Source organism: Neltuma alba, unplaced genomic scaffold, assembly GCF_004799145.2.
Source record: "Neltuma alba isolate B1F8T4 unplaced genomic scaffold, ASM479914v2 tig00013597_pilon, whole genome shotgun sequence".
NCBI classification, from domain to species: Eukaryota; Viridiplantae; Streptophyta; class Magnoliopsida; order Fabales; family Fabaceae; genus Neltuma; species Neltuma alba.
In genome coordinates this window covers 1-14573 of record NW_021637793.1, presented here as the reverse complement: position 1 = coordinate 14573, position 14573 = coordinate 1, and the positions used below count along the sequence as shown (strand labels likewise).

General features: G+C 35.6%; 2 protein-coding genes and 1 long non-coding RNA gene across 8 annotated transcripts; 2 read left to right on the top strand and 1 right to left on the bottom strand.

Annotated features, from left to right (window-relative positions):
• Nucleotides 1-3515: 3515 nt before the first annotated feature.
• Nucleotides 3516-8878, top strand: LOC114738499 (calmodulin-binding protein 60 A). 6 transcript variants are annotated; one of them, XM_028926567.1, is made up of 8 exons: nt 3516-3609; nt 3819-3946; nt 4653-4731; nt 5921-5973; nt 6129-6613; nt 7064-7224; nt 7641-7847; nt 7949-8878. In XM_028926567.1, the coding sequence occupies exons 2-8, from the start codon at nt 3855-3857 to the stop codon at nt 8495-8497; spliced, it is 1626 nt and encodes a 541-aa protein (XP_028782400.1). In that variant the 5' UTR covers nt 3516-3609; nt 3819-3854; the 3' UTR covers nt 8498-8878. The 6 variants fall into 6 exon arrangements, with proteins under 6 accessions (XP_028782400.1, XP_028782398.1, XP_028782399.1 ...); XM_028926565.1 differs by having other exon boundaries at nt 3772-3946; XM_028926566.1 differs by having other exon boundaries at nt 3516-3633.
• Nucleotides 8509-12640, top strand: LOC114738501 (UDP-glycosyltransferase 74B1-like). The gene is made up of 3 exons (XM_028926571.1): nt 8509-8566; nt 9732-10366; nt 11770-12640. The coding sequence occupies exons 1-3, from the start codon at nt 8509-8511 to the stop codon at nt 12475-12477; spliced, it is 1401 nt and encodes a 466-aa protein (XP_028782404.1). The 3' UTR covers nt 12478-12640.
• A 57-nt stretch (nt 12641-12697) lies between these two features.
• LOC114738502 (uncharacterized) lies at nt 12698-14517 on the bottom strand. Its single transcript, XR_003739532.1, has 3 exons — nt 14396-14517; nt 13983-14026; nt 12698-13201 (listed from the first exon to the last, which is right to left on the bottom strand). It is a non-coding gene; the product is annotated as an uncharacterized LOC114738502 (long non-coding RNA).
• Between the last annotated feature and the right edge of the window lie 56 nt (nt 14518-14573).

Here is a 14573-nt window from a genome sequence, read left to right as displayed (position 1 = left end):
ACATGTTTGGGCTGAGCTTGTTAGGTTTGAGTAGGCCTACCAGATCTTTTACTGTGGTCCTCCCCTTGTTCCTTCGGGCCTCACGTGACCCCCCCACGTGAATCTCCATTTTCTTTTCTTTACCAAAAAAGGGCATTCGGTTTATAAAATTATTCTCATCTTGGGTCAAGATTCCTAAAGTATTTTTTCATTCAGAACTCACTATTGAGAATTGTGCGCAACTTGGTTGAATTCTTTTTCCATATTACCAAACATCCTCACTGCATCAAATATCAATAACACGTGAACTTTGACCATAATTGCTGATAATTCAAATAGCTGATTCTTTAATGAAAATCTATAAGAAGCTCAGCTCAACTTGACTACTGCTTCGAAGACAAATTTATCTTTAAAATAAATAAATTATTATACTGTCTCTGGTCCTTGGTATAAGAGTTAGTTAACTAATTTGAGTAGATTAAGAAAACTAATTAAGTTAATTATTTATAATAAATAGGTGTTATTTTTCTTAAAATATCCTTACTTATTAAGTATATTAGTTAAAACTACCATTATTATAAAGACTACTTAAAAAAAATATAAGAGACAAAGTGGATTGGGATCTTATAATTATTATCAAAATAAAAGTCAAACGAACTCTTATATTAAAGATCGGAGATAGTACTATGTTTTATTTCGTTAGATTCTTTACACAATGGATAAACTGTTTGCGTTAGCTTGAAATAAGTGCTTTCCCACTCTGTGACATAATTTTTCTCAGAAATCTACCTTGCACAGCGAAAACTATTTCTCTAATCCAATTTAGCACCACGTTATTTGTTGATTTTCAAGACCTGTCAAAATCCAGTATCCGTCCCAAAAATTGAGTCGTCAAAGGCCAAGATGATTGGGCGCTGGATTTCAGAACAATTTTTTAATCATAATTTATAAAATACGAAATAAATATATAAGAGAAGTTTTATTTCAATTTATATAAATCCTGTTTATAAATAATTTTGGACGTGATTTTTAACGGTCTCTTTGTCTTTTGATGCTGCAATAGTCAATGCTCGATCTCTAATTGACGTCACCCCTCTTCTTCAAGTCTGGATTTGGATTCTCTCCTTCTTCAATGGCTGCCCACGTTCTCTTGGCTCAAAATCGCTAGCTAATGTCACGTCGCAATTTGTCACGCACGGCAATTAAACAAAGCCCCATTTGTGGTCTCTATGCTTCTGCATGTAACTATTCATCACAGTAATTATTCGAGAGTCGTCTGCTCATCTAATCATCATTATTTAAATGGAAAAGGAGTTAGATTCTTGCTTCATTACTTAAAATTAACTGATTCTGACCCTCCGGAGCATCCAATCATGCGGACTTTTTTTTTTTTTTTTTTTCTTGTTCTCAATTACCCATTGATTGAATCTAGGAGTGGAAATGATGGCGTATATTTGGCCTGACTTATTTCAAAATAGAAAAAAACCTTAAACTTTTTTGATGGCATGTTTAGCCTAATAGGTCATATTTAAGTTTTTTGAAAAGCCTGTTAAGCCTGTCAAACCTGGCTTGGCTTATTTTTTCATCTTATTTTTAATTTTTATTTTGTACCTATGTCTAGTCTTATTTTAAATTTTTAATATATAATTATAACTTGTTTTTAATAATATTAACTGTAATTAAGATTTAAAATATTACTTATGACATTAAAATTTCAATAAAAGATAATAGTAAAAAATAATTATTACGTTGTATGTATATTTTACATTTTTTATTAGCCTATATATTTTTTACTATGCATTTTGAAAATTTTAAAATTACAGGCTTTTTTAATAGGTTTAGGCAAGACTAGACCTTTATACAGACCAAACTCATACTGAAAAAAATACCTATTATAGACTACAAGCTAGACTCAAGCCAGTATATTACTAAATATAGGCCTGTCTGTTTTCACTTCTAATTGAATCTTCTAATATCACAATGTCTGTGATAAATACAAAAACAAACCGGAGTTTGAACCGCTTTCCACTTTTGCAATTCTTTTGTTTGATGATGCCGTCTTCATCATGTGGCAGCTCCTTTTTTTTTTTTCCCCCTCCCTTTTGAACAAATATATTGATGTTCGGGGCAATTTTTTTATTTTTCATTAACCAATTGAATAATTTTTTTTAAAAAAACTTCCTTTCAGGCTGGTCTTTGTTTTAGTTTTTCCCCCTTGAGAATATTGTCGTCTTCTCAGAACAATCAATTATTAGGTGGTCTCACCTTTGCAGTAACAAATCTGTTTTCAAAATTTTATACGTGTGTGCGCGTGCGGGCATTTATTACTGGAAATATAATAATTAGATGGAGTTTGAAAAACCCAGAAGTTTATATAAAGAAGAAAAAATAACGATCCTTGTTCAACAGACATTGATTAATCAACATTAAATTAATACATAAAATGAATAATAAAAATATCATTAACAGATAATTAAATTTTGGTAAGTAATAAAAATATGATTTTTTTGTTACAAAAATATGAAAATTAAAATAGAAAAATTACAAATAAGACCCCCTTATATGTGAAATTACGATATGGAACCCTCAATTTAAAAAATGACAAATAAAGACCCAGTCCCATATTGTAGATATAAAATCTTGATGAAATGTTTGAAATGCCCGTCAGCCAAATTGCGATTCGGTCTACTGAAATAGTCGTTTCTTAAGGTGAACTTGTCATTTTTTATAGTCAACTTGTCATTTGGCATACCCTTAACCAAGTTGTAATTTAGCCTATTGAAGTTATCATTAGTTAAAGTGAACTTGTCATTTGGCTGAGGGGCATTTCAGATATTTCATCAATATTTTATATTTACAATATAAAATCGGATTTTTATTTACTATTTTTCCAATTAAAAGTCTCAAATTTTAATTTCACATATTAAGAGTATTTATTTGTCATTTTCTTATTAAAATAAAACAATAACCATGGATGATATATGCGATAAAGCATTTTGACTGCAAGACCGGTTGTAGTTGTACCCTTGTACTGCATGTCTGTTTTTTAGGAATAAAATATGCGAGTTGGTTTCGGCTTTCGATTTTGTAGCCCCAAACATTCCCAAGATGAGAAAATTCTGATAGCTCCAATTTTATTTGGGTAGAAATAAAATTATATTTTTAAAAGTGTTTTTATAATATATGAAATAAATATATATAAAAAATTTGTCTGAATTTTTAAAAAAATATTTTGAAGCTACCGTACACACCTGCCTCAATTTACCAGTTTCCGGTTAGTGACCTTTGAAAAGGGCCAAAAAAAAAAAGAGGATAATTTGTCACGGACGAGTCACGTTTCACGCTGAGGTTAGCTCATGCTCATCGAACGCGAGTTCAAGAGCGGCGGAGTGTGGGCCCCCCTTTTACCGAGTCAGGAAACGCGCTTTCATTGGGCCCCGCACAATTCCTGGAGAAAGACCCACCATTTACTGTGAGCCCATAGAGGAAGCCGCGTTCTCTCCTCGTGCAAATTCATATTACCAGGCAAAGGATGGTATGGTAGCATCAGTAGTTGAGCTTTGCTTGAAGCCGAAGGAGCAACGAAAAGTAGATGGCCAGTGAGCTTCGTGGCCAAGAAGCATTCCACACGTAAGCAAACAAACTCAGTTAATGGTAAGAGATGCCTCCCACACACACACAGACAGAGTCACAAAAGGGGCATAACTCTTTGTAGTTTTACCAGTTCAATAATTTCGTCATTTACTGGCTTTGTTGGGGCTGTCCTCTTTTGATTCTCTTCTGTTTCTTCAGCCGCATGTTTTTCGATTTGCATGCTCACAACCAACGCCTCCGCATAGCCTTGCGCCTCTTGCAGTCTTGCTTAAGCTTCGGCGATGTCGCAGAAGAGACGCCCCGAAGATGGCAAGGCTAAATCAGAGAGCAGCAGTCCGGAGGATAAGCGCAGAAAGGTTCCCCCCTTTTCCAGGTAAGAAGCTTCTGTTTCTTTTCCTCCCATCGATTTTCTATTCAATCCGCCCCAACCTTTGTTCGTCGCTGTGATTTAAGAAGATTGGAATATTGTGTGAGAAAACGGATAATTTTTTTGTCGTTGTATCTGACTCGGTGGTTGTTCTTATGATGTGAATTCCTAAAAATGCGAAGTGCATGTATGCATTTAAACTTCGCTGGGTTCTATTAGGGGAATTAGCGATGAATGCTCCATAACCATTCTAAATTTGATTGCTATTAATTTGTCTGAGTGCCGAAAGCTTGATATATCATTGGGTTTGCTTATTTATCAGAATTTATATGGTGTTAATTGTGCTTCAACCTAGAAGCAAATTGCATTTGGATTAAATGTCGGGCAACCCACCTTCAGGGTATGCGGGTGAAATGAAGAAAATGGTACAAAATATATTATCGATGAATCTATGTATCACTTAAGGCTTATGATATTATGTTGAACTTCTCTCGAAATGAATGGAATTTGGCTGCGTGTGGGAAATTGATACATATGTGTATTCCTTACATGGTCGTTAATGAGAAATGATTGTCAAATTAACCTTCTATTTGATATAATTTAAGTTGGTGTTATTTAATGAGGAAAATATGAGTGGCATTATATAACATGTTTGATTAACTGAACTGTTCAATTTTGACTTTGTACTTTAATTAATTTCAATGTTGTTCAGTGTGGTGCGTGAGGTGATGAAATTAAACAATGTCCGAAATTGGCTGGAGCCAACGCTAGAGCCCTTCCTTCGTCGAGTGGTATGGAACTCTCTTATTTCAGATATTTTCATTGTTCAATTTCTATAGTAGTTCTGGTATGGCATCCTTTTTTCAAAATTTATGCTGTTTTTGAATATATGGTGATGTTTACTTTTAGTTCACTCGGATAATTTATGGACGCAATTCATAAACCCTAGAATAATTGCATTCACCTTAGACAATTTAGGCATGGATTTGTGTCAACCACCATGCTTTGCATGCTGCAGATAACTTTTTGTGGCATCCATTCGATGTTGGCAATTGTTGTAGCCTGGTATAACTCATATGAGGTATCCTTCCACATTGTGGGTGTCTGCACACGGCCTTCCAACTAGCCCCTCTAATCATAAAAGCTGCATTTTTATCCTTTACCTGGTCATAGGTCTTTCTTTTGTGATTGGACTTCTGGCTTCACAGAATAGCTGGAAAAAGTGAAATCGAACCATTTCTAATTTCTTTGTATTTCAAGCCCCATGTTTTGTTTAGGTCTTTAGATGATTAGGCCTGAATGTTAAATTGGAGAGAAAAAAAAAGGGGTGAGATGTTCTACTTAAAATGGCCCCCCATTTATGATAAATGGAAGAAGTCAGACAAAAACCATATAAATTCTTCAAGAAAGAATCCTTTTTATTTTTTATTTCCTGGGCCAAGAAGAAAGAATATTTTTGAATGAATATGAATTTCCTGGTTTCCTGTGATACCAACTTGCTTAATGGATCCTGACTGAGACAGTGATGCAACCAATATATATATATATATATATATATATATATAATGAAGGAGATAAATGTTTTCATCCAAGTAAAGTTTACATGTTAGGTCAGATGAGTGAAATACTTATCGGGCTTTTGTTACGCATTTTATAATTTTTCTCTCTCGAATGGAATATATATTTTTTAATTAACATTAATTATTTTTGGAGAGGAAGATTTAATGTTTTCGAGCAACTTAATGAGACTTGTTTCACTTTGGATAAATGAACCAAAAGCTGTGACATTGTGTTCCTGTCAAATTTTGTGCTATGAGTATTGACTCAAGTAAAAGGTGGTTTTCCAGTTGGAATTCTATGTTGATAATTAATTCTTTTTCTGGTAGTAGCAAGTTTGGATTTTGATTTTGTGATGTATTAGTTCTGCTTTTACTGGATAGTTGACGTCAGATACCAATCTTAGACATGACATCTTTGCAGGTTAAGGAAGAAGTTGAATCAGCCCTAAACAGACATTTAACGAGCATGAAACAGTAAGAAACATTCCTCCGTCGATATTGAAATTTGCAGCGACAATGTACATGAAATGGATTAGAACAAAGAGGGGGAAAAAAGAAAGAAAGAGGAAACCCAATGATTTGAACGAGTTCTGCTTGACTCCTCTATTCTTTTCACTTTCCTTTTTCAGGGCATGTGAGGAGGTTCTAACTCCTGAATCCAGGAATTTGCAGCTGCAGTTTGAAAACAATATTTCTCCTCCGATCTTTACGGGGGCTCGAATTGAGGGGGAAGATGGCTCCAATTTAAGGATAAGTTTATTTGATTCGTTGACAGGACAGGTTGTTAGTTCAGGGCCTGAGTCTGCAGCTAAGGTGGAAATTGTAGTACTTGAGGGTGATTTTGAAGACAGAAGTGACATTTGGATGCCTGAAGAGTTTAAGAGCAACATCGTAAAAGAGAGAGATGGAAAAAAGCCTCTTCTTACGGGAGAAGTATTTTTGGATCTTAAAGATGGGATTGGTGCAGTGGGTGAAATTTCATTTACAGATAATTCAAGCTGGACAAGGAGCCGGAAGTTCAAGCTAGGAGCTAGAGTTGTAAATAACTTTGATGGATTTAGAATAAAAGAAGCAAAGACAGACTCATTTATTGTCAGGGATCACCGAGGGGAATGTGAGTACTTCAAATATACTTCTGTCTTTTTCCTTGGATGCAGAAAGATATATTATTTGCAAATGCTATCTGAGTTTACTTTTGAGTGCCTTCCATCTTGAACCCCGCAGACATCTGAGAAGATGATGAAAAAGAGCAAATATCATGCATGAAAGAAATTTATTTGCACGAGTGACCTTTTTGTGGTGCTAAAATGAGCTAGATTGGATATTCCATATTTTCAAGTTGTTTGCTGGTTCTGAACATTTGTTCTTTTCCCATATATGTTTTCGTTTAGTTGCAAATGATCAATCTTAGTTTAAGAGTATTTTTTTTTTCCAAAAAAAAAAAAGTACTCAGAATCCCTTTATCATAGTGGATATCATAGAAGGGTACTTATTTGAGCTTTTGAATTTGTTTATCAAAGCAAGAGAGGAATTGAAAATTACTTGTAATTATTTTTGGCTGCAGTGTACAAGAAACACCACCCTCCTAGTCTGTCTGATGAAGTCTGGAGATTAGAAAAGATTGGCAAGGACGGAGCTTTCCATAAGCGGCTGAGTCTGGAGAGGATCAATACTGTAGAAGATTTTCTCACACATCTCAACCTAGACCCAGCAAAGCTACGCAGTGTAAAGATAAATTAACTACCACCTTATTCCCTGTGTGTTTGCAATCACTACCTATTAATTAATCCCGAGCATATAGAGTTTTAATTGTCATATACTTCGAATTCTTCTGCGAGATTTTGCCATTCAAAGGAGTTTACAAAAAAGATCGTCTTACAGCTTAGTTTGTCCACTGGTTGGATCATTGAGCTTAAAATTATCTTCTCCACTGTGAAGTACACCTCTCTGGTTGGATGTGTGTGCGCGACTTATTTTTTATATCTATTCTTCTTTACGGCATGACTGAATTCTTTATATCAGACATTCAGTAAACAATTATAAAGTTCCGATAAAAAGGCACTTGTTATTTCTCGTACTGGTTATAAATAAAGTATTTATTTATCTTTGCTAAATTGAAAAAAAATCTTGGGCCTGTGCAGATACTGGGGACAGGAATGTCTACAAAAATGTGGGAAGCAACAGTGGAGCATGCTCGAACATGTGTGCTCGATACGCGGAGATTTTTGTACTTCCCTTCTCATTCTGAACCAAAAACTGGTGCGGTCTTTAATGCTGTTGGACAAGTGACGGGACTGCTCTCTGAAAGCCAGTATGTCCCTGTAGATAAGCTGTCTGAAACTGAAAAGGCACTCTTCTCTTATCTACTTTTTTGTTTTGTTTTTGCGTCTCCTGCTCCATTCCTTTCCCCATTTTCAATCATCTTACTAAGCCTAATGTATGCTGTCAGGCTGATGCTCAAAGCTCAGTAAGTTCAGCAATTCAACAAAAGGAGGAATTTGACTCTTTCAATGATGAAGCCTCTCTAATGGAGGGGTGTACATCCTTAGACAATGTACCTTCCTCCTCGTACTCACCCAGATCAGATGGATTTAGTGCCCACAAGCTTATGTCTTCTCCGAAGACTGATCGATTTGATTACTTCCAAGGGAGCGGCCCTACTCCGGATATTTTGTCATCTGTGTACCCTGTGGGAGCCAGTGGCTTTGATGAATACCTGTTGCCCATCAGCGACAGCATGAATTTTAGATATGACCAAACACTTGGTTTTCCAGTCCAAACCTCTAATCCTTTCATTGGTGAAACAGATACCATGTCTAATGTCTTCGATGACCAGGCTCATCATTTCTTTGATACTGATATTCGCCCTCCACGTATGGATAAGCAAGCAGAAGTAACGAGTGCTGTTTATGGCAAAGCTCAGAAGAGATGGAGAATGCTATTCAATGTCCTAAAATGGCTCCCATTGAGAAAAAAGAAGCCAGGATTGAGAAGCTGAACACTGCAGGAATGGATCTGTGTTCTAACATGAGCAAACTGGCTGTGTTCATGATTGCCGCCTCAAAAGGCAAATAACAAAAGGATGTAAATTGTTGAGAAAGTACAGATGTAAATACACATTCGATGACCTTGGCTGTCATATATCTTGCCCGAGGTCATTGAACTGCTTTCCTTTCATTGTACATGCTTAGTGTTATACAGTGAGGCGGTGGTTTCTGGTTGTTGAGGAGGTGCTTAGACTAGCGGAAGCTATCCTGGCGATTCAGTGGCTTCTATGCCGAATCATAATTTTGTAAGCAAGCTTCTACCAATAAGATCATTCACTCTGGACAACATACATCAGAGCTCGTGTGTTTCTTGGGACAAAGCCGTTTTTTTTCATTCATCATAGCTTATGCACATCAAATATATGCTTTTGGTGCCAGCATTCAGTTGTTAACAGAGCAAAGAAAACTGAATTTTTTTGGGTGAAAATAAAATTTATAATTTTATTCATGAGCAAAATGCCACAAGTAGGTGAGAGCACAACAGCTATATAAATAACAGCTAAAAGGAAAAGAGAGCAATTAATCAAGAAAAAGGCAAATAACGATGCAAAAATGACTCCTGATGACTTGATATGTACAGAGAACATGACTGATTCTTAAAGAGTAAGATAAAAATACTTGATTAATTTCTTATGGGCGTTTAATTCAAAACCTGAAAATATTTTCCTGACGTATGCACATAGGAAAACAACTGAACTCCACAATAGCATACTATACATGGACAACACCACCAAAAGTATTGAATTAAAAATCAATGAGACGTGCTGGAACACGACATACATTTCTTATCAGATCCGAACATTATATGAATATGTTTATTCTTCTAGAATATTAATGCTTAGTTATCCCGTTATAATACATAGAACAAAACATAATTTTTATATTCATATATTAAATAACTTGTAAAAATAAAAATTAGTAGATGATAATTACAAAAACATAATTCACAGTAGAAAGTAGAAACAAAGAAAAGAGAAGGATTCGTCAATCCATGCCTAATGACCTTTCTTCTTAAAATTCCTTGTCAAAACAGGAAATGCTGATATTGGCTCATCAATCCCCTCTATTTTCTTTGTTTGACTAATCAAACGACAAATGTTCCAGGAACCTTTTAGTATAAATAAAAGCGAAACCATCTCACGAAGCAAAAAAATGCAACAAAAGTGAAAGAGTGAGGGTGAGAAGATGCACACCCAAAAGGCCATGTCATTGTTCTTCCCTACCCTGCTCAAGGGCACATCAACCCACTCCTTCAATTCGCAAAACGACTCGTCGCAAAAGGTCTCAGAGCCACTCTTGGCACCACCCCTTACACAATCAAGCACATAAACGCTCCCACAGTTTCCATTGAACCCATCTCAGATGGCTACGATGAAGGCGGCTTCAAGCAAGCTCCAAGCGTAGAAGCCTACTTAGAGTCCTATAAATCTGAAGGATCCAAAGCTTTAACTGAGCTTGTATCGAAGTTCAGAGACTCTTCTTCTCCTGTTCGTTGCATTGTATACGATTCTCTGCTTCCTTGGGCGCTTGATGTGGCTAAGCAGTTAGGGATCTATGGAGCAGCGTTCTTGACAAATTCAGCTTCTCTGTGTTCACTGTATTGGCGAATCAGAGAGGGCCGCCTCAGTTTGCCTTTGAACGATGAAGAGCTTCCAATCTCACTGCCTGGCCTTCCCAGTCTTGAATTCTCTGATTTGCCAAGTTTTATTGCGCGACCAGTTGATCACTCGGCTTATTTGGCCGCAATCATGGACGGGTTTCAGGCTCTGGAGCTCAATGACTGGGTTTTCTGCAACACCTTTCAAGAGCTGGAAAATGAGGTAACTTTAAGGTCTAATTAGTAATTTTAATCTTTCTATTGTGTCTGCGCGTGAAGCGACTCGCCAGGGCAGAGGGAGAGAGAGTATTGTAAGGAGTATTTTTTCAATTTTCAAGGGGATTACTAGTGCAAAGGAAAATCTGGAATTATTTTTTGAATTCAAGGGAGTAATACTAAATTATTGTGAGTATTTTATTAAATTTTTAAAACCAAAACTTGATGTTATTTATGTTGTTAGATTTTTTATGAAAAAATTACATATAAGTTTCAAGTAAAAAAAAAAAAATATAAACAAGTTCTTGAAATTTCATTCAAGATACGTCTCAAGCGTTTAATATTTGCAAATTAAACTTTCACATTTATGTTTCCGAGATATTTGTTTATTAGGCGATTCAGGCAATTAGTTTGCTTTTTGTTCAAAAGCATGTCAAACTCAAAATTAATTAGATTGAAGGGCTCCATTACTTAATAGAACAGTAAAAGGAGTATATTGTCGCATTTCATATGTAAAGATCCTTTTATAATTTACTACTTCGAATACTTAATATAAAAACTGGTTAACTAATTTAAGTAAATTAAAAAATTAATTAAATTAGTTATTTATAATAAATAGATATTTTCTTAAAATATCCGTACCAATCAAATGTATTGGTTAGAACTATCATTATTACAAGAATTACTTTGAGAAAATAAATAAATAAATATGAGAGAAAATGAATTAGAGTCTTATATTTAAGACCAAAATAAAAATCAAACAAGTTCTTATATTAAGGACTAAAATTAGTATTAGCTAGATAAAACTTGATTTGTCATCTCGCATATTGCACCGAATATTAGAACTTATAAATTGAGAGAGAGAGATGAATTTTTTCCCCGGAGCATAACTAATGTCATTAGTTGGAGTGGTGCCTATGCACTTGCATGATATCTCGTCTAAATTGAGTTGCACCATAATTTATAAACAGTATTTAAAAAAAAATATTTTTCGTATTTTATATTGACTTATTAATCACGTCCTTGACTATCTATGTGCAGTTATATATATATATATATATATATATATATATATATCGTCAGAATGTGCAATTATATATTTAGAACTGTTACTGAAGTGACTGAGACTGTACACGGGACTTGCTTTTCTTCCTTGCATACATCTTAAACTGCACCATGTTCGTGGAAGCAAGTACTGCTTAGTCTCTAGGTTAATTGTATAAAACTGCAACAAGCTAAAAGCCCCTAGATTATTTGAAACAGATACTGATTGGCAGATAAGCACAAAATAAAGCCAAAATTTTCTTGACAGTTGCCACACATGATTTAGAAAAGTTCAGAGCTTAAAAACGAGTTTTTAACCTTTAGTCTGCTCATTCATAAGTGACTTGTTTGTATTGTCGTTGATAGCTAGTGAAGTCATTGGAAGGCCAGTGGCCACTTGTAACGGTTGGTCCAATGATTCCATCAGCCTGCCTTGGCCAACCATCAGACGGCGACACAGCTTACGGCGCTAGTTTCTGGGAACCAAGCAGCCATATCTACTTGAAGTGGCTGCACACGAGACCACCAAAATCAGTAGTATTTGTGTCATTTGGAAGCATGGGAACTACTTCAGTCAAACAGGCCCAAGAAATTGCCAAGGGCTTGAAGGCCAGCAAGAAGCACTTCTTATGGGTTCTGAAAGAGTCTGACGACAAATTACCACAAGATCTGCTAAACGATGAAGGATTGGTGGTGACTTGGTGCAACCAAGTGGAAGTGTTGGCCCACCCAGCTGTGGGTTGCTTTGTAACTCATTGTGGTTGGAACTCCTTGTTAGAAGCATTAAGCATGGGAGTGCCAATTGTGGGTGTGGCTCATTGGAGTGATCAGCCTACAAATGCTAAGCTTGCAGAAGAGTTATGGGGAGTGGGTTTAAGAGCAAATAAGGATACAGATGGGATTTTAAGAGGGGAAGTGCTGGATAGATGCATAAGAGATGTTATGGATGGAGAAAAAAGTGAAGATATCAGAAGGAATGCTTCTAAATGGCGCGAAAGTGCCGCCAGAGCTGCAGCTCCAGGTGGGAGTTCAGACAATAACATCAGCAAGTTTACAAGAGTCTTAATGGGATGAGAGGGACTATATCTGATATCTGTTAGTATACCAAATGGATCTATATAGACAAGCACACGCATGAGTGCTCCTTTCTGTTTGTTTGTGTATGCACATGCCAATGGAACCTTTTACTTACCCTCTTCTGTCTCAGTTGGAGCAAGTACTGGTCATTGGGAATTCAGAGATCTAATAAAATATTAAAAAATCTTCTTAAATTTATGAAAATTATAGGAAGAAAGAAAAATAAATGACTTACATACAAGTGATAATGAGTAAGGACGCATATATTCAAGATCTTACAATTCATCCAATAAAAGTAAGGGCAACCAAAAGTAATCCCCACGCTCAGTAGGGAAATATACGCACACAGCATGGATAGGGGAACTTTCTGTGTTTGTGTATTTACGTGCAAATGGAACTATTCTACATATCCTTCCCTGATGATACACATGCCCCAAGTGATATCTATATACATTCCCAGTTCTTATTTCAGCTCACGGCAGCAAAATTTATAAATGGAAAAAAGAAAAAAGAAAAAAAGAGTTACCTAATACATGTACTGAAATAGACATGAATTACGGCTAACATGGAGAAGAGCTGTGACACGTATCTATGTTGGCTTGTTTTTCAAACCAAGCTCATATAAATGCAAACTTTACTAGTTGTGAATAAAATGACCACAACCATCAGCTATCATGGAAATTCACTTCTTGCAAGTGTTGCTGTCTTTGCATACTTCACCCTGTAAAGAACAGGGAAAACTAAATGCATATCAGCGCCAAACAGATCTCAAATCAAGCATATTAAAGTGAGAGAAGTGTGTGCTAAAAGAGCTAATTAACAATTAGGATCCAAAACAAACCCTTGAATGGAATCAGATTATCTAAGACGTCTTAACGTTATGCACATTGATGTGTGACATATCTTAGCAGTCTTTATTCAGATTGCCCGGGTATCTACTGTATGAAGCATCACCTTTGGTATCAGACAGTAGGGTTAGTTATAGAAATGAGACTTCGTAATTCTACATCTATCTACGCATTATTTAAAATTTTGTTCATTTTAGGGCATTTTGCTGAGCTCAAACAATCACATCTCTTTAAAGCTACAATAGAGTGGGAAGTCCTACGTTTTAAACAAACAGTCTTAAAAATTTTAATCAAAACATTACAAACTGTTTCACTGTTTCGAACTAAAAATAAAAAAGTTTCATTCTTAGCTGCTCCATGAATGCATGAGTTGAAACAATTTTAGTCCCGGGATAACTCCAGAATCTTAGAAGATTTTCTATCATCATTTTTTTTTCATTTTAACCCAAAAAGTGCTTTTGAAAATACTTTTTCACAAATTGAGGCAAACTCCTCCACATACTTACTTTGTATACCATAAAAGCACTTTTAAAAACAAGGTTTTGTTTCTACTCAGACACTCCAATCTTTTTCCCATACTTCTGCCCTGTTTTATCCAGCAGATTTGTTCTATAATAACAAATACAATAACTTTTGCATTTGCACTGTACCTACCTTAGTTTTTCGAGTTTTTAATATTTCTTCCATAGGTGGTCGGCCTGAAATTAAAGCAAAAAAAGATATGAATATATCAATTTGACAATCTGAGCATTAGTATATTGGTGAGCATCACAACAGAGGCCAGTCTTGATTCAATCATGTAGAAGTGAAAAATGCAACAAAAATTTGCATAATGCGTGCCAACTCGTGGATGCATATCTGTTGATCATGTGAGAGAAGACAGCATATATCAATACAATCGGGCTAGTAGACTTTATGCTTCTCTGAATAATAGAATACACTACATCAGGCTAATTCAGCACAACTAAAGCAGGAAAGCTTTTACTCTTGGCAACAGAACTATGACAGAATAATATATCAGAAAACTTTGGCAGAAATTGTTCATGTAAAGTGTTCTTTGCTGTTACCTGTAATTTGAAGACGGTATTTAGCCCACACACCATATACTGCATCAGCAATTGTAGCAATCTGTCGAAGGAATTTTCTTACGTCAATAAACATGATGTATAAATAAAGAAACCATATTCACTGCAGTAAAGCAAGAGTAGGGGTGTGCCAAAGTTCAAAATTGAGCCGAGGCATTTC

What these genes read in the sequence shown, in the direction of transcription:
- LOC114738499 (XM_028926567.1), top strand. Translation starts at nt 3,855, where the DNA reads ATGTCGCAGAAGAGACGCCCCGAAGATGGCAAGGCTAAATCAGAGAGC. An exon ending in AAGGTTCCCCCCTTTTCCAG is followed by an intron (nt 3,947 to 4,652) that starts GTAAGAAGCTTC and finishes AATGTTGTTCAG; the next exon opens with TGTGGTGCGTGAGGTGATGA. An exon ending in AGCTGTCTGAAACTGAAAAG is followed by an intron (nt 7,848 to 7,948) that starts GCACTCTTCTCT and finishes GTATGCTGTCAG; the next exon opens with GCTGATGCTCAAAGCTCAGT.
- LOC114738501 (XM_028926571.1), top strand. Translation starts at nt 8,509, where the DNA reads ATGGATCTGTGTTCTAACATGAGCAAACTGGCTGTGTTCATGATTGCC. An exon ending in CATGATTGCCGCCTCAAAAG is followed by an intron (nt 8,567 to 9,731) that starts GCAAATAACAAA and finishes GAGGGTGAGAAG; the next exon opens with ATGCACACCCAAAAGGCCAT. An exon ending in TTCAAGAGCTGGAAAATGAG is followed by an intron (nt 10,367 to 11,769) that starts GTAACTTTAAGG and finishes TGTCGTTGATAG; the next exon opens with CTAGTGAAGTCATTGGAAGG.